A 19,103-nucleotide genomic window follows, 5' to 3' on the forward strand; every position below is an offset into this window, starting at 1 on the left:
CAAAAATTTGTTTTAAGAAATAAAAGAAATTCCCCCAAGCCCAATTTTGCCTCTTCAAATAAAAAATAAAGGCACAAATCCTTCAACATTGCATGGGAAAAGTAGTTTATCCCTAAATGAAAATTATACATGGTTCAGGTGATTTATTCATGAACCAAATTCTACAGGGGCCTACTGTCTGGTAGACACTGTTCCCGCGGCTTTCTTGCTTATCGCCTCATTTGATTAAAAAGCTTTTTAAATCAAAGACAGTTACAATAAACCCGTAAATTTCTAAAAACGTGTTCTCCCCAAAACGAAGACACCCGACGTCGTAACGCCTCCCCTCTCACGTGACCCTACGACCCAGGGAAGCCATCTTAAGCATCGCCTCATAGAGGAAACTACAACTCCCAGAATCCTCTCGCATTGCGTCGTGCTGGCACTTTTACTGGCCGGGTCTTAGAGCTGAGCCCGTAGCCAGGCGCCATCTTTGACGCTGGCAGTCTTGGATTTCTGCTGGTGTTGCTGCTGTGAGGACGGCGGGCGGCAGCGGCTAAGAAAGAAGAAAGACGTGGCAGCAAGCGGGAGTCGGGGACAGTGTCGGCGGTTCGGTAAAGTTTCTGTTCTCTGGTAACTAGACCCGTTTTTTGATTCCCGGTGGCTCGGGGCAAGGGAGGTGGGGGAGAGGGCGAGGGGAGTGGCCGCGGCCTCCCCTCGCCCCTGGGTTGCGGCCTAGCCCGGGAAGTCTGAGCGGGTCCTTAGGCCCAGCGGTAACGACCCTCCTCCCCCACCTCCCGCTCGCCGCCCTCGCCGGAGCGAGCTGGGAGCCCGGGGCTCCCGCTCCCAGTTCCATCCACCCCACCCCCACCCCCTGCACCCCACCCCTACGGCGCCTGCTCCTTTCCCAACAACCTTCTTCCCCTCCCCCACATCCGGTGTTGGCGAAACCGTAGGAGCCGGGAGCAGCCCCGGAAAGCCGACTTGTTCCCGGTCTCCCGGAGAGAGAACTGACACTAGATTGCTTTCTTCGCGACACTTTCCCTAGTTTAGCGGACCCCCACTGCCTAAATCAAACTGAGTGCCAGGAGCTGAATTTACCTACTCTCATTCCTCTCCAGGGTCCCACTACTTGGGAGATACTCTCAAACTCCACATACTGAAAGCCACCGACCTAAATCCGGTATCCTACACCCCTTCCCTACCTTAATTAACTCCCACCCCAGCCCTCCGCATCGGAGTCAAGAACAACAGGGACACTTCCGTTCTCCTTGTAGGATTGATGAAATCGTAATGAAGAACACCCCCTAAAGTCCCATAATCGGTGCGGATTCCTATGGGGAAGGCCCATGTTGTTGACATCTTGCAGGCCTTGGTTCTGGACCTTGAGAAGGAGGCTGTGGAACTAGTGATAGCGATGCTTTTTAGGGTAAATGTATGTAGGTATTGGGGGAAGGGGAGGGATCAACCGAAAAGGAATGAAAGTGATTTAAAGCTCACATTTCAGTTTTTGCTGTTCATATAGAGTTCAACTCCTGAGTTACTCATTTACAGGCAGTAAAGCTTCTCCAGTCTAAAAATGTCTGAAAACTAAATTTGGATTAACTCTTGATACAAACAGTAAATTGAAAACGCAGCTTGTGACCCAAATTTTTATTCTCAAAACACTTTTTTTAAAGCCATCTACATTTTTAAAAATTGTGCTATTTTTCTTTAGAGCTGAAAGGGCTCAACTAGCATTTGCTGTTAATGACCAGTATGTGGAGTCTGCTTTATATTCCCAGAATTGACTTTTTGGGTTGTATTGTCAAATCACAGTCCTAAATGATGAATGTTGAATGATGCACTATGTTTTTGTTTAAGTGAAATTTCCTGAGAATAATTTCAGAATTAAGGGAAATTGATGTCGCTACCATGATGCATCATTAAAATACATATTTTTAAAGCTGAAGGCATTTCAAGGAGATGTAGTTCTTGATGAAGCAGAAAGAACATGGGCCTGGGATTTGGAAGACCTGGCTTCTAGCTGCTACTAATTCTGACTCTGGGAAAGTGCACCTCAAGTTCTTGTTTTCTATAACATGAAGAGATTGGACTATTTGAAATCAGATTCAGAACTCAGAAGTTGGAAGGGATCATAAAGCCCTCTAAGAAAAGAGTTTGGGAATGTTCTCCATTGCTGTCACTTTTCCTCCAAAAATAACCTGGCTTGGAAGTCATTGTTCCAAGGGGAATTTGATTCCCCATAGAAATTGGAGACAAGGTAATGCAATTAGAGAGGAACAGCTGTATTTCTACTTGAGTAATAAACCCACTAACAGATTCTGGTACGAATTTTGGAGACACAAAGAGAATGAGTGTATGTACCTTAAGTGTACCAGTTTCCTCACTCTCTTCTGGAAGACGATGCAGCACATTTAGTGGTGCTGGGATTCTGGGATGTGTTCCTATTAATTCTAATACAGATGAAGAAGATGTGGTAGAGGGAAAGATGGTGGCAGAAGGAATGGATAAAGAGGCAAAATTGCCTGCTAAAAAGAAAAGAAAGAAGGGCTTACGGATTAAGGGGAAAAGGCGAAGAAAAAAACTGATCCTTGCGAAAAAGTTCAGTAAAGATTTAGGATCTGGGAGGCCTGTTGCAGATGCCCCTGCTTTATTAACTTCCAGTGCCCATGAGCAGGATGAAGAAAGTCTTTTTGAGAGCAATATAGAAAAACAGATTTATCTACCTAGTACCAGAGCCAAGACCTCCATCGTATGGCACTTCTTTCATGTCGACCCCCAGTATACCTGGAGGGCTATTTGTAACCTCTGTGAAAAAAGTGTTAGCAGGGGTAAACCAGGCAGCCATCTGGGGACATCTACGCTACAGCGACATTTGCAGGCAAGGCATTCACCTCACTGGACCAGGGCCAACAAATATGGAGTCACTAGTGGGGAAGAGGATTTTACTTTGGATGTGCCTTTATCTCCCTCTTCTGCTGGAAGCAATGGAAGCTTCGAATATATGTCTACTGATCCATTAGATGAAAAGAGAATGGGTAAGAAACGTGATAAATCAGTGTCTGATGCCCTGAGGGCAGAAAGAGGGAGATTTCTTATCAAAAGTAACATTGTCAAGCATGCCTTAATTCCTGGAACAAGAGCCAAGACATCTGCAGTTTGGAATTTTTTTTATACTGATCCTCAGCACATCTCAAGAGCTGTGTGTAATATATGTAAAAGAAGTGTGAGCCGGGGTAGGCCAGGTTCTCACTTAGGAACTTCAACACTTCAACGTCACCTGCAGGCCACACATCCCATCCATTGGGCTGTTGCCAACAAAGACAGTGGTGCGGTTGGAAATGGATTAGATGAGGGAGAGACTGAGAGAAATGATCTCTTAAGGGATCCCCTGCATGGAGAGAAGTCTACAGGCAGCCACGATTTAACAGCTGAGGACCTTAGTGACTCAGATTCAGATGAACCTCCTGTGTTAGAGGTTGAAAATAGTAGAAGATCTGAGAGTCCTATTCCTGTTGCAGAGCAAGATACTCTGACACATGCACAGGAGAGAGAAACAACATATTCTGAAAATTCAGTCTCAAGTCAAATAAGTCAGGCAATTATTCAGATGATCGTGGAGGATATGCATCCTTACAACTACTTCTCAACCCCAGCCTTTCAGAGGTTCATGCAGATTGTGGCCCCTGACTATAGGTTACCATCTGAGACTTACTTTTTCACAAAGGCTGTACCTCAATTATACGATTGGGTCAGAGAAAAAATTTTCTTAACTTTGGAGAATGTTCAAAGCCAAAAGATCCACCTGACTGTTGACATATGGACCCATGACCCATCCACTGACTATTTCATCGTGACTGTGCACTGGGTCTCTTTGGAAACTGCACCTTCCAGTAATGGCAGGATCCCTAATTTCAGAAAGTGGGCAGTACTTTGTGTAACAGGGTTGGCCAAAGACTGCTTGATAACCAACATTTTACAAGAACTAAATGACCAGATTGGTTTGTGGCTTTCTCCTAATTTCCTCATTCCTAGCTTTATTGTTTCCGATAATTCCTCTAACGTGGTACATGCAATCAAAGATGGAGGTTTTACCCATGTGCCATGCTTCCTGCATTGTTTAAATATAGTCATTCAGGACTTTTTTTGTGAGCACAAAAGCATTGAGAATATGTTAGTAGCTGCCAGGAAAACCTGTCATCATTTTAGTCATTCAGTCAAGGCCCGTCAGATTCTGCAGGAGTTTCAAAATGATCACCAGCTTCCGTGGAAGAATTTGAAGCAGGATGAAACTGGCCATTGGATTTCTACCTTTTATATGTTAAAATGGCTCTTGGAGCATTGCTACTCAGTTCACCATAGTCTGGGTAGAGCTAGTGGGGTTGTGCTCACCTCACTTCAGTGGACTTTAATGACTTATGTTTGTGATATCCTTAAGCCATTTGAGGAAGCCACCCAGAAAGTGAGTGTCAAGACCACAGGATTGAACCAGGTGCTCCCCCTAATCCATCATCTGCTCCTTTCTCTGCAGAAACTCAGAGAAGATTTTCAAATAAGAGGTATTACCCAGGCACTCAATCTGGTGGACAGTTTATCTCTGAAACTTGAAACTGATACCCTACTGAGTGCCATGCTTAAATCCAAGCCCTGTATCTTGGCTGCTTTGTTAGACCCTTGCTTTAAAAACAGTTTGGAAGACTTTTTCCCTCAAGGTGCTGATTTAGAAACTTATAAGCAGATCCTTGCAGAAGAAGTTTGCCATTACATGGAATCTTCAGAGGTGTGCCATATTGCAACGTCAGATGCTTCTGGTCCCCCAGCCATTGTAGGAGCTGATTCGTTTACCTCATCTATAAGAGAAGGCACCTCCAGTTCAGGGTCTTTTGATAGCTCAGCTGTAGATAATGTTGCCATTGGAAGCAAAAGCTTCATGTTTCCTTCTGCCATAGCAGTAGTGGATGAATACTTCAAAGAGAAGTATTCAGATATCTCAGGAGGTGGTGACCCTTTGATTTACTGGCAGAGGAAGGTGAGCATATGGCCAGCTTTGACCCAAGTTGCCATTCAGTATCTAAGCTGCCCCATGTGTAGTTGGCAGTCCGAATGTATCTTTACTGCAAATAGCCAGTTTCATCCAAAACAGATCATGAGCCTGGACTTTGACAATATAGAACAGCTGATGTTTTTGAAAATGAACTTGAAAAATGTTAACTATGATTATTCTACATTGGTTCTGAGCTGGGATCCTGGGAATGAAGTTATTCAAAGCAATGAAAAAGAAATATTACCTTAATTTCTTTTTCCTTTTTCCATTTGAAATGGGCAACTTGTTCCTATGTTACTGTATCTGAATCGCTATAGTTGTTATATATAGTTATACTAATTATTCTTCATACACAAATCTGGGGAAACCTGAAAACACAAAACGTGCTGAAAATTCCTCAGTGGTAATAGTAATGCTGACAAAGTGAAGATTAAAAATTCCACAGTAGTAACTCAATGTACCTGTCTTTTGAAATTTTGTTTATACCAATTAAGAGAGAAAAGATATTTTTTGACCTAAAAAATATAGTGCAGCATTGAAAGGCTTTAGGCTATTTCTGGCTGGTAGATTAAACTTGTAATTGGTTTTAAGTAAAAATTTCTCCCATCATGAGAAGTTTGATTGCTCTGAAACCAAGGAAATTGAGGGAAAAAAGTATCCTAAGCTGTTTATTCCTCCCCCTTGCTCCCATTTTTCTGTTTCTTTAAAATCCCTGATCCATACTTACAGCTTGGCAAAAACAAAGTGAAATTTGGAAATTTCTGATTGCCTCCTCATACTGGTCAGCTTTATCATTTCAACTTACTGAGTGTGATAGAGTTACCCTTTATATTTAGGATTGGATCTGTGCAAAAGGAAAACATAGAAAACAATAAAAAAATTATTTTTAGTTTTTGAATTGCCTTTTTTAACCTTTAGAAAATAGTGTAAAAACAACAAAAGATTGTATGGGAACTTTTTACAAATGTATGGGCAAATGACATTAAAAAGTTTACAAGAATTGAAATTGGAGTAAAAGCCCCAGGAGCATACTTTTGACAAATACTGTGTCCATTTCCCAAAGAATGTTTCTCTAATTTTAAGTGATTTTAAATGTCTTTAAATATATATGCTGAATGATCCATAATGCTGTATTCTTAACTGTGAGATTGTTTTTTGGCTTTTAATCTTAGCTAAACATAAGCACTCAATATTTTCAGATTTTAGGAATCATTACCTCACTGGTAAAATGAGAGAATTGATCTCCGTGATCTTTAAAGTCCCTTTCCACTCTTAAAGTATGTTTCTGTGGTTGAGTGGGAGGCCAGAAAATGATGACTTTTAGTAAAAGTCTATTACAAGTTTCAGACTGAATAACTAATGTGAGATCCCAATTTTTCCTTTTTTTCATTTTAGATTTGGGGATATTCCCTGCCCAAAAATTTCCTGGAAAATTGACTAGTATTAAGTGTGAGTAAAAGGTGTCCACTTTTTTTTAAGTTTCGATTTTAGTTTTGTCTTGGATAGTATTTGGCAAGATTTAGCCTAGAAATTATGTAGTATTTATTACATGAGAATCAAAATTGCTTTGTTACGGGGCTGGTTTCAAAATTTAGAACTCATTTCTATGTATCAAAATCGTTTTTTGTTTTTGTTTTTTTGGGTTTTTTGTTTTTTGGTTTTTTTTTTTTTTTTTTAATTCTTAAATGGTAAATGTACCATTGTGAAATGAAATTTCAACTCCAAAAGTTTACCCTTTTACTAACTGGAGTAATTGAATAATTACAAAGTCTTTAGTTGAGCTATCACTTGTGGGGGGAAAAAAAAAAAAAAGAAACTAGGCTGCGTAAGCAAGCCTTCGCAGGGCCGATATTGAATGTCATGCCAGTGACACTGGAAGAAAAAGTCTTCCCTTAGATAGAAGCTTTCTGTATTTTGACCGCACCAGTTCAGGATGGCTGTAATGCTGCTCTGCCTTCCACAGCTTGCTGTGCCGCTCTGTAGTTACTCGATAACTATACGTTTCTATCTTTTTTGGTTAAACACTCCCTGAAGATGATAAATATGATAATGATGTACGTACATCCGTATTATACACATTGATTCATGTGTAAGGCTTTCCCTTCATGTTTATTCTGTGGGCTGGGCAAAATTTAGTGTGACATACCGATACACGTCATGATACTTTGGTATAAGAGTAAGTTCACTATTTTTATAATGAACCCAAATCTGAAGGCTTTTGTAGTGTGTTTTAAAAGGGAAAACTTACCCAGATGTTTTATTTCTACACATTTGTGTATATGTGTGTGTGTGTGTATAAGCCAGTTAGTATATATGTATATGTATATTATATACATAAAACACTTTATATTTTTTCATACAAGTATGCTTTTATTATACAGATAATAAAGATGGGGGAAGGTTTCTGTTTTTTTCTTAATAGGTGAAGAAATCTTGAAGACCAGAAATTGGATCTTATTGAATTTTGGTGTTCTTTTTCTTTTTTCTTTTTCTTCTTTCTTTTTAAATTCTATTGTTCGGCTATGGAAGATGGATTTTTTTTTTTTTTCCCAATAATCCTTTGACTCTGAAGTTCATCTTTAAATGAACTCTGTTTTTGTTGGTTTTTATTTTTGTTTTTGTTTTTGAGGAGATAACTAAGCCTAGCTGTCTCCAGTCTGACAAAGGTTATTCGAATGGACTTAATCTCCCAGTAGTTGGGAGATGTTTTAAAAACACGTCCTGTGTTTGAATTGTGGCTGAGAGGTTTCCTTGGCAATGTGAGGAGGAAAATTCTTTCTGCCCCATTATTATTAATTCATGGATTGAGTGTTGGTTCGACCTACAGGCGTAATAGATTGGAACTCAGTGAAGACACAGAGGTTCCTGTTGAGAGCAACCAGCTAATGTAAGTGTGGGAATGGGTTTTTCTCATTAAAGGAGTGAATATTTTTGTAATTTTAAGGCATAATTTTCCTGAATCAAGGAAAGAAATCATTGTCAGGCTCTTTTTTTCTTGTAATTACTTACAAGCTTTTGGTTTAGGGATGGAAACATTTCCTTCCCCTCCCCCTTTTTTTTGATAGTACATGCACAAAAAAGGGAAAAGCAGTATACTAAGGTGGAATCTCCCTGTGGTTGCATTTCTTCCTAGGAAAGCACTGTCAGTGTCATGACATAGTTCCATATCCGTGCACAGAGTTGTGCCTCATTTGTTGTTTTTAACGACAAGATGTTACTGCTTTTTATGGAAGTGCTATAGTTTAATATATTTCTCATTGATAGACATTTGGGGTTTTGCCATTAAAAATAAAAATAGCACATATCCAGTAACAGCCCTCTGTGAGCTGTTTCCCTAGAACCAGTTCTCAGATGTAAATTTGTAGAATTACAGTTCTGTAAAGAGGTATACCAGTTTACTAATTGATGATGTCTTTTTTGATTTGTAAAAGTCCTCGATATATCCTTTTTAGTAAAAATATTAATATTTGGTCATGTTGCTAATCCTTTGCTATATAACTGTTTTTCATTTTATGTCAAAATCTATCATTTTTATTATGATTCTTAACTGGTTTCATGCTAGGAAAAGTTTTTTTTCAATCTGAGCTTATTAAAAAAAACCTATATAATGTTTTTTGCAGTACTTAGATGGTTATATTTTTTATATTAAAAATGCAGTCTAGCGTGATCCAGCATTCACGCTACTATCCAAAGAACACACAAATACTAATTCAAAGGGTTACGGGCACCCGATGTTCATTGCAGTATTCTCTACAATAGCTAAATTATGGAAGCAGCCCAAGTGTCCCATCAGTTGATGAATGGATTAAAGAAGATGTGGGATATATATACACACACACACACACACACACAAACAAACAGTATGCAATTACCTGTAAGAAAGAATTAAATCTTGCCATTTGCAATGACATGGATGGAGCTTGAGTATAATGCTAAGCAAAGAGTCAGAGAAAGATACCATATTATTTCACTCATAACGTGGAATTTAAGAAGCAGAACAAGCAAAGGGGATAACGAGAGAGAGAGAGAGAGAAGCAAACCAAGAAACAGACTCAACTATAGAGAACAAGCTGATGGTTACCAGAGGGGAGGTGGGTGGGATGATGAATGAAATAGGTGATGGGGATTAAGGAGTGTGGGAGTGCACTTGTGTTGATCACTGGGTGTGGTATGGAAGTGTGGAATCACTCTTGTACACCTGAAACTTAATACTAAACTGTTTGTTAACTAACTGGAATTTAAATAAAAAATTTTAAATGTAATCTAGGTATTGTAGTTATGGCATTGCCTCTCCTTCCCATGAGTATGGTCAATAAAGGTGTCAAATACTGCTTTCCTTTTTGCTGAGCACAGTTATTCAGAATCTTTTTTTTTTTTTTTTTTTTTTTTTTTTTTGGTGTGTGAGAAAGAGAGAGAGATTGAGAGAGAGAACATGAGTGGGGTGGAGGGGAGGGAGAAGTAGATTCTCCGCTGAGCAGGAAGCCCAGTGCAGGACTTGATTCTAGAACCCTGGGATCATGACCTGAGATGAAGGCAGACGCTTAACCAGCTGAGCCACCTTAAGCACTCCCAGAATCTTAGTATAGTGCTTTGGTTAGTGAGCTAAAAAAGCCTCTTTGCCATCTTTGCTTTTATTCCCTTGGAACCTCTTTGTATGAAGTAGAATTTTTTTTTTTTCAAATGGGAGGCCAGTTTTTTTGTTGTTAATTTCAAATGCTACTTTTTTCACAAATCACATTTGTGGGCTTGCTCAAATTCTGTGGCTCTTACACTCATTTGAAAATACTACACTTAAATGATATATTTCACATCCCTTATAATATCAAGGAGAGGGAGGTCCTTCTAAAATTTTTCTTTTTTTTTTTAAGATTTTGTTTGTTTATTTGACAGATCACAAATAGGCAGAAAGGCAGGTGGAGGGCCAGGAGAGGGGGAGGGAAGCAGGCTCCCTGCTGAGCAGAGAGCCCGATGTGGGGCTTGATCCCAGGACCCTGAGACCATGACCTGAGCTGAAGGCAGAGGCTTAACACACTGAGCCATCCAGGTGCCCCACTTCTAAAATTTTTCCTTGTCTCTCTTGGTTATTCAAGATGATTTTACAGTCCATCAGGTTCCAATAATAAACTGTTATCACCTGATGTGATTATTTGGAGAAGTAAACTGCTTTAAGCCTCTACTCCATTCATTCTTCATTATCCAGATCTTCAGTGCCTTAGTAGTGTCATAGTTTTTCAGTTTTTTTTAGTGTAGGTTTTGTATACTTCATTTTCTTCCTATATATTTTATAGCTTTATTGTGAATGGGACTTTGTTACCAAGCTAGCACATAGGAAATTTACCAATTTTTAAAAATACCTTATTTTATTTTATTTTAAGATTTTATTTATTTACTTGACAGACAGAGATCACAAGTAGGCAGAGAGGCAGGCAGAGAGAGAGAGAAGGAAGCAGGCTCCCGACGGAGCAGAGAGCCCCATGCGGAGCTCAAGCCCCGGGACCATGACCTGAGCCGAAGGCAGAGGTTTTTAACCCACGGAGCCACCCAGGCACCCCCAAAATACCTTATTTTAATTATGTTTTAGTTGATTGCTGGATTTGCTAGTTTGCAAGCATATAATCTGCAGGTACTAAATTTTTTTTTTTGCCGCCGCCTTTCTAGTCTTTATACATTTCCTTAACTCATGTACCAGACTCTGAATGTTGGATAATGGAGACAACAAGGGCTCCTTTTTCGTCCAGAGTGAGGTCACTTCCATTGTTTGCCATATTGCTTGTGCTCATGTTTTCTGATGACTGAGTGCATGTATGCCAAGGAGGTCACTTGTAATTTACTGAGTTTTTATCAGAACTATATGCTGCATTTTTACCTTTTTTAAATACTATTTTTAAATCCTTTTTTAAAACCATGTCTTCTCGGCTCCATAGCTCAGGGGTGAGAGCACTGGTCTTGTAAAACCATGTTTTCTTTTTTGGAACTTTAAGATTAATCTGGGGAATCTTGGTTGCTCAGTTGGTTAACATCTGCCTTCGACTTAGGTCATGATCTTGAGGTCCTGGGATGGAGCCCCATGTCACATTTAACATGGAGGCTGTTTTTCCCTCTCCCTATACCCCTCCCCCTGCTCATGCTTGCTGTCTCTGTCTCTATCACATAAATAAAATCTTAAAAAAAAAAAAGAAGAAATTTTAAGATACCAGAGTTTTTCTTTTTATCCCCCTTTACTCATTACATTTATGAATAATGAATTTTTTTAAATGTTAAGTCACTCTTACTCCTGGAATAAATGTTTTTTGATTATGTGATCTAATTTTTTTAATGTAGTGTGGTTTGATTTGCTTTATTTCGGATTTATCAGCTGTGTCCCAAATAAGATATCCAAAGCAGTTGTTTTAAAACTTTTTAAAAAACAGTGAAATAGTGGAAGTGAAGTTCTTTTTCTCAACCTAGAATACTCCCTTAAGTAATTTTTTCAATATGTGGAATATATAGATGATATACTTTTTGAGACTTTATGTCTAAAACTTTTTCCAAATCCTGAGATACTGAAATGTAATTTGAAAGGCCAAATCTAAGGGCATAATCTTCCCTTTAAATTCTGGTATGTAGCATTTTGTCTTTTGGCATGTAGAGAGTCAGGTGTGTTAGATGTCAAATCCGATTTTCTGTTATTAGTCTACTTTTTCCTAGAAATCTGTATGATTCTATCTTTATGCATTGGAATTCAAAATTCTCAGCATACCTCTGGTATAGTAAAGATGTCTTTATGATTTTTTTTTTTTTAAGCGATCTGTACACCCAACATGGGACTTGAACTGACAACCCTGAAATCACGAGTTGCATGTTCCACTGACTAAGCCAGCCAGGCACCCCAGTAGAGACGTCTTTCAAGAAATTTCCTGCCTGGCATTTAATGAACTCCTTTTTGTTTTTGTTTTTGTTTTGTTTTGTTTTGTTTTTTAAGATTTTATTTATTTGTCTGAGACAACAGGCAGAGGGAGAAAGAGGCTCCCTGCTGATCAAGGAGCCGGATGCAGGACTCAGTCCCAGGACTCTGAGATCATGACCCAAGTCGAAGGCAGGTGCTTAACCCACTGAGCCACCCAAGCGTCCCTGATGAACCCCCTTTTAATTTAATGACTAAAGTTTATTCAGTTTAGGGAAATTGTTATTTTATTATTAGCTCTATCAATTTCATCCCTTTTAGAATTTCCATTGTATAGAAATTAAGTCTCCTGGAATAATTTCCATCTTCTATACCTTTTCTCGTGTTGATATCTTTCAGCATTCTGAGAGAGATCCTGACAGTATCTTAAAATTCAGTTTTAGTGTTTTCCATCAGTTTATTGTGCTCTTACTTGTATTGAAATCTCTCTTGGGCGGCTTAGTCAGTTAAGCGACTGACTCTTGATTTCAGCTCGGGTCATAATCTCAGAACCCTGGGATCCAGCCTTGAGTTGGGCTTACCGCCCAGCAGGGCATCTGCTTTTCTCTCTCCCCATCTTCCTCTGTCCCTCCCACTGCACACACACGAATGCTCTTATCTCTCAAGTAATTTCTTAAAAAAAATCTCTTGGGGGAAGCAAGAAATTTGATTTTTCTTATTTTTTGAACTAACTTTTGTTTCCACTCTTTTTCGTAATGATATATTCCTTTGTATCACCCAGTGTGGTACCCAATATCGGGCTTGATCTCACAACCCTGAGATCCTGACCTGAACTGAAATCAAGTCATAGGCTTAACCAGCTGAACCACTCAGGATCCCCTCAAGCTGTATCCTTTAAAGCTTACTGAGAACGTGACAGTTTTAAAGGAATTTCTCCTTTTTCCTACATTAATTTAGGGGTAGGATTGGAGAGGGCCAGTCACTCATCTTGGCTTCCCTACTTTTGCTATTGAAAAGTATTCATATTTTCTTGGCATCATGAATACTTCTGTTTTAACTTTTAAAGCTTAAGAAATTTATCAGAATGGGGGCTCCTGGCTCAGTCAGTTAAGCAGCTAGCTGCCATTGGCTCAGACTGTGATCTTGGGGTCCTGGGATCAAGCTCTGCATTGGGCTCCCTGCTCAGCTGCGAGCCCGCTTCTCCCTCTTCTCCTCCCTCTCTCTCTGTCTCAAATAAAGCTCTTTAAAAAACATTTATCAGTATGCATCTAGGTTTTGAGTCTTTGCAAACTTAAGGTAGTAGTGATTACTGTCAACTTTTTTTTTTTTTTAATTTCTGGGGAAAGGTATTTTGGCCATTTTCTTGAATAGCAGTTATATTCTCTCCCCCACCCCAAAAGAAAGATAACAGAAGTTCAGTGTTTAAAACAGATACATGAAGTAACTTCTGTTGAAACATTAGTAAGGCCGCATCCATCTGCTCAGCATTCAGTCTTCATGCTCTACTTCGGAGGGATTTTTGCAGAGCCTAATTTTCTTTTTTAAGGCAAAACAACAACAAACCCTAATATGCAATTCATACTGTTTTATTACTGTTTCATAAGTAACATTTTGATTAGTAGGTTGGGGGTTCCTGAAACAGCACTGGTTTGATATTCTTTGGGATATTGTTTTCAAGATTGAAATTGATCAGGCCACCTGAGCGGCTCAATTGGTTATGCAACTGCCTTGGGCCCAGTCTTGATCCCGGGGTCCTGGGATCAAGCCCTACATGGGGCTCCCCGCTAGCAGGGGGCCTGCTTCTCCCTCTCCCTCTGCTGCTCCTGCTTGCTCTCTGGCAAACAAACAAACAAATAAATAAATAAATAAATAAAAGAAATTGATCTTTAACCTTTTTTTTTTTTTGTCTTTTCTAAAATATTTTTCTATTGTAAAACTTTTTCATTCTTCTCTCAATAATACCTTTACTTTTTGTGTATGTGTCATTGTAATTATTTGGATATCCTTTAGAGACTTGAGGCAGTTTTTATGTTTGAGGGGGCATTTTGGGTCCTTTTTTTTTTTTTTTTTTTTTTGAGGCAGTTTTTTTTTTTTTTTTTTTAAGATTTTATTTATTTATTTGTCATAGAGAGAGAAGCGAGAGTGAGCACAGGCAGACAGAGTGGCAGGCAGAGGCAGAGGGAGAAGCAGGCTCCCTGCCAAGCAAGGAGCCCGATGTGGGACTCGATCCCAGGACGCTGGGATCATGACCTGAGCCGAAGGCAGCTGCTTAACCAACTGAGCCACCCAGGCGTCCCTGAGGCAGTTTATTTAATTACCTTTTGGTGTACCCTCCATTACAGAACACATTCCTTGTGTTTGGGGTCAGAGAAATCCTATTAGTGGATCAGTGGGGTGCTATTAAAGGTCCAGTCCTTGTCCCACTCTGTAGTGGATCAGTGACTGGCAAGCCAGTTAAGGCAGACTTAAATTCTTTATTATATATATGTTGCCTTGTATTAGAAAATCAAATGCTTAGCTAAGCATAAAACAAAATAATAAATAGCCACCTACAATCCTACCAACCACTCAAGTAGTAACTGATGCTAACATTTTGGTCTTATTCTTCCAAACCCTCTTGCTTCATTTTTACGAGCATTTAGTGGTGCCAGTGGTCAGGATTTTGGCTATTCTAAAAGGAATTTGCGATTCCCTAATGACAGGATGTTGAGTGTCTTTTCATATGTTCATTTACCATCTGTGTGTCATCTTAGATGAGGTGTCTATGTATATCTTCTGCCTGTTCTTTGAGTTGTTTTCTTGTTGAGTTTTAAGTGTTCTTTGTATATTTTGGATACCAGTCCTTTATGAGTTATGTATTTTACAAAGATTTTCTCCCAGTCTGTGACTTGTCTTTTAATTCTCTTAATAATGCTTCCACAGAAACCTTACCAGAAGCTCCTTTAGTGTCAGATTTTCTGGTAATAGTTTCTTCTAGGCTTTTTCTGTTGAGTGCCTCAAAAGTCTTCAGCCTCTTACTGGTGACCTGATTTCAAAGCTGCTTCCACATTTTTAGATTTTTTTTTCAGCCACACCTCATTTCCTGGTACCAAAATTTGTAATACGCTGCATATTATCACATCGCTTGGGTGTACCATAATTTTTTAAAACAGACCCCAGTTTCTGAACATTTAGATGTCTAGATGTGCTTTCATTATTAGAAGCGAAGTGGTAATGAACTTTTTGTGTATTACTACCTTGCATATTGGTTGAGTATTTACCTCAAAATAAGTTCTAGAAATGAAATTGTAAGTCAGAGGGTATTGCAGATTTTAAAGGTTGTAGTATATGTTTAATGGCAGACTCTTAATTCCTAACCTAGGTTGCTGACTTCCAGGCTGGTTTTTATTGTGGCTGCCTTTTCTTGGATTCGGATTATTAATTCGTGGGAGATATGATTGACTTTGATTTAATTGATTTCAAGTTGTAGATCAGTGTTTCTGAAACCTGGTCTTCTGATGTATGAGTCTGCAGAAACCCTTTCCACATTCTGATATGTGCTCTTATCGTGTGTTTTTACTTTCGTAGAAGCTTTCTGGAACACTTCGGTGTGGGGCCTGGGTGTGGCAAGGGCTGAGGGTGGGGTCAGTTGGGTTTTTTGTAAGCACTGCCTTACTGGAAGAATCCAGTGACCACTTCTCCTTGTTGTGATTGGTGTGCAATTACATTCCTTGGCCATCTTCATTACATAGGCTGATTCTAGGGTAATTGTTTCAGTTATTCTAGTGAGGCAGTTTTTCCCACCTACTTATAATTACATACTTTTGGAATAAAAATGCTTGTGAAAATATTGGGACTTCTGTCAGATGAAAAATACCTAGTTTGTGAGGATTGTAGATTTAGCAAATATCCTTTGTAAAATAATGTTTAAGTCCCATTCATGACCTAAAATGTAGATCGTTTATGGAGTTAGGGCTTATTTAATCTTCTGCTGAAGTAATGTAACGAGTTCCATATAGAATACAAAAGAAGGGCATAGGTGTCCTTAACAAAAGTTTCACATTATAAAGGAGAATGTATAATGTTCACATAAGAATAAAATGTTAATCAGGGTTCATAAAGCTCTAAATAGGCAAGCATAATACAATTAAAATTTGGTTTTAACAATGTGCTCTAAGTTGAGATGATTTAGAGGAAGAAGCTGAAAGAATTTATCTGAAATACTTTAATTCGTGTCTCCTCATTTTAGGATTGCATTTTAAAGACGATTTCTCTGATTGAGTTGTCTTTTGGAAGACTAAACCCATTTCAAGAGGACTTGGAGCTAGCCCTCGCCTTGAGGAAGCAGTGGCTTGCTTTCAAGAAGCCATTTCTGATATAAGGATCTACTCAGCATGCCTAATCAAGGAGAAGACTGCTATTTTTTTTTCTATTCTACATGTACCAAAGTAAGAATTGGCACCTTTAAAATCAGTTCTTTCTGTAATTTCTCTAATAAGATCTGATAAGATTTTCCCAGTATACTAAATGTTCATGTTTTGTTTTGTTCAGCCATTTATTATCTGCTACAGTTTTCTTAGTAGAGAATAGTACTCTTAGGAGAATTCATTATTCATCTTTTTTTTCTCTTCATTTATGTTCTTCATGTTCTACAAAAGTGAGAAAGTCCACAGCATATAGTCATCATTCACTGTTCTCTTACTGGTAATAATCATCTGTTCATAATTAATAGTTACCTATTAATAATTACCCCTGTTCAGGGTGCATTTGATTTGAATTAGGAGTACTTTGGCCTGGCTTGTAAACTTTGGCTTTATTTACTTGTACTAAATGAATGGGTGGGTTGTATTGTACTTCTAGAAACTGTTGTGGGTTGAATTTGACTTTTTTCTTCAGATTTCCTGCTGAATAATGAAGCCATTCTTCTAAATATGCTTTTGTAGCATTTTTGCTTTTTCTGTCAAAACTTCCTGTTTTTCTGCTTGGTTCTTTTGCAGCTCCATTCAGATCTGTCCACTCTTCTGTACCTTTCTGACTAATTCTACAGGTGTATATATTGTTAGAAAAATTTCTGAAATATCTGTGGGCTCTGTTTAAAATGATCAGTTTTGAGCAAAGCTCTGAGCATATACAGCATTGTGTTTCAGATACTGCTTTGTAGAAGTACATAATGAAGCATGGAATTATACTTAAAGCCTCATCTCTTTGTGATTTTCCATCAAAAGCTAGTTACACAAGTCAAGATGCATGAAATGGTTTTGAAGTATAAATACATTTTTTTTAAAGAGTACCACTTAAAATACTCCCACTTATCTTTTTCAGCCCTGTTTCCGCTCATGTCACTTTATATTTTGAAATCAAATGAAGGAAACTGTCAAGGAGTAGGTCATAGGAAATTATAAATTTGTTGACCTCCGATTGTTCTTGTCTTCCATCTCTGTTTTCTACCTTGCCTGTCTTTCCTTACTCCTTTTTGTTTGTCTGGATTCCAGGACACTGTTACGGTGCACACTTTACCTAGGATCTGTTTTGGTACCACAGTTCTTTTCTGTATTCTTTTCATTTACAGGGTGACAGCTGTCCCTTCCGTCACTGTGAAGCTGCGCTAGGAAATGAAACTGTTTGCACATTATGGCAAGAGGGGCGCTGTTTTCGACAGGTGTGCAGGTTCCGGCACATGGAGATTGACGTAAGTTTTCAGTTTGTGTTATAATAAGCAGCCTGGTGTTGTGATGGGCCAATAAAAAATATAGGGAGAAAGGGGCACCTGGGTGGCTCAGTTGGTTAAGATCTGACTCTTGATTTTGGCTTAGGTCATGATCTCAGGGTTCTGAGATCAATCCCCATGTCGTGCTCTGCACTGGGCATGGAGCCTGCTTAAGAAATGACACCTCATATATAATGTACAGATTAAAATTTTTTTAATGATGTAATGAAATTTCTGTTATAATGCTCACTTAATATCTTGATATTTTGGAGTATGAGTTGGTATCATTCTGGGAGCCAGTTCGGTAATGTATCTGAAGTGTAGAAATGATATATGTGTCTTTGGGGAATATTTCTATTTCTCCATTTATTTTATTTTTTTTAAGATTTTATTTATTTATATGACAGAGATCACAAGTAGGCAGAGAGGCAGGCAGAGAGAGAGGGGGAAGCAGGCTTCCTGCTGAGCAGAGAGCCCGATGCAGGGCTTAATCCCAGGACCCTGGGATCATGACCTGAGCCAAAGGCAGAGGCTTTAACCCACTGAGCCACCCAGACACCCCTTTCTATTTATTTTAAACGGTCTCAAACTTAGAGAAAACCCGCAAGTACATTATAAAACATTTTTCTAAGCCACTTGAGAGTAAACTGACATTCCCTGTCACTCCCAAATATGTTCATGAATATTTCCTACAAGCAAGGACATTCTCCTGGATAACTGTAATACAACCATCAAAATTAGGAAGTTAACACGGATAGTTTACCTTCATGTAAACCTCAGAACCCGTTCAAGTTTTGCCACTGTACCAGTTACGTCCTTTATTGCAGATGGAGCAAGTCCGGAATGGAGTGTCGAATATAGTTGGCATTGCTCTCTCATTCTTAAACATTCTTAATTAATTCTTAATTCTTAAACAGTTGCTCAGTGTTTCTTTACTTTTCATTCGTCTTAACACTTCTGGTAGTTCTAGGCTAGTTATTTTGTAGGACATCCTTCAATTTGGGTTTCTCTGGTATTTCCTCATTACTAAGTTCAAGTTATGTACCACTGGAAGGAATATCATAATTCCTCTCAGTGCACACTATTAGGTTGCACAGACATACAATTTTCATTATCCCATTACTGGTAGTGGTAACTTGGATCACTTTTCTAAGGTGGTTTGTACCAAATTAGTTGACTGTAAAGATTTTTTCTTTGTAACTAATATGCATTTTGTGGAGAGGTACTTTGAGACCCTGCTCTCCCATTTCTCACCAAATTTTCAGTTTTTTCCCACTTATTTGTGTTTGTGAACTCATGGTTTCCTCTTTTATTCAGTGTGTTGTACTCCATTACTATCATTTTTAATCCTCAGATTGACCCACATTTGCCCAGTGACAGCTGTTCAAGCTGATTTTTTGTCCTTCTGATGTTTTCTTCATTTCTTGAACACCTTTGTGTGTTCTGGCCTGACAAGATTTTTCAGGCTCATCCTATATTTTTCCTCCTCCTGTCCTGGAATTAGTCAT

General features: G+C 38.8%; 1 protein-coding gene across 19 annotated transcripts in view; it reads left to right on the forward strand.

Annotated features, from left to right (window-relative positions):
• Window positions 1-458: 458 nt before the first annotated feature.
• Window positions 459-19,103, forward strand: part of ZC3H11A (zinc finger CCCH-type containing 11A) — a 42,939-nt gene continuing 24,294 nt past the window's right edge. Inside the window, exons 1-6 of one of the 19 annotated variants that reach the window (XM_047703857.1) lie at window positions 465-612; window positions 1,101-1,162; window positions 1,257-1,408; window positions 6,422-7,913; window positions 16,138-16,336; window positions 17,458-17,577. In XM_047703857.1, the coding sequence (XP_047559813.1) occupies window positions 16,283-16,336; window positions 17,458-17,577 (174 nt within the window). In that variant the 5' untranslated portion in view covers window positions 465-612; window positions 1,101-1,162; window positions 1,257-1,408; window positions 6,422-7,913; window positions 16,138-16,282. The other 18 variants (XM_047703869.1, XM_047703861.1, XM_047703863.1 and 15 more) reach the window with 18 other exon arrangements.

This window comes from Lutra lutra, chromosome 15 (assembly GCF_902655055.1).
Source record: "Lutra lutra chromosome 15, mLutLut1.2, whole genome shotgun sequence".
NCBI classification, from domain to species: domain Eukaryota; kingdom Metazoa; phylum Chordata; class Mammalia; order Carnivora; family Mustelidae; genus Lutra; species Lutra lutra.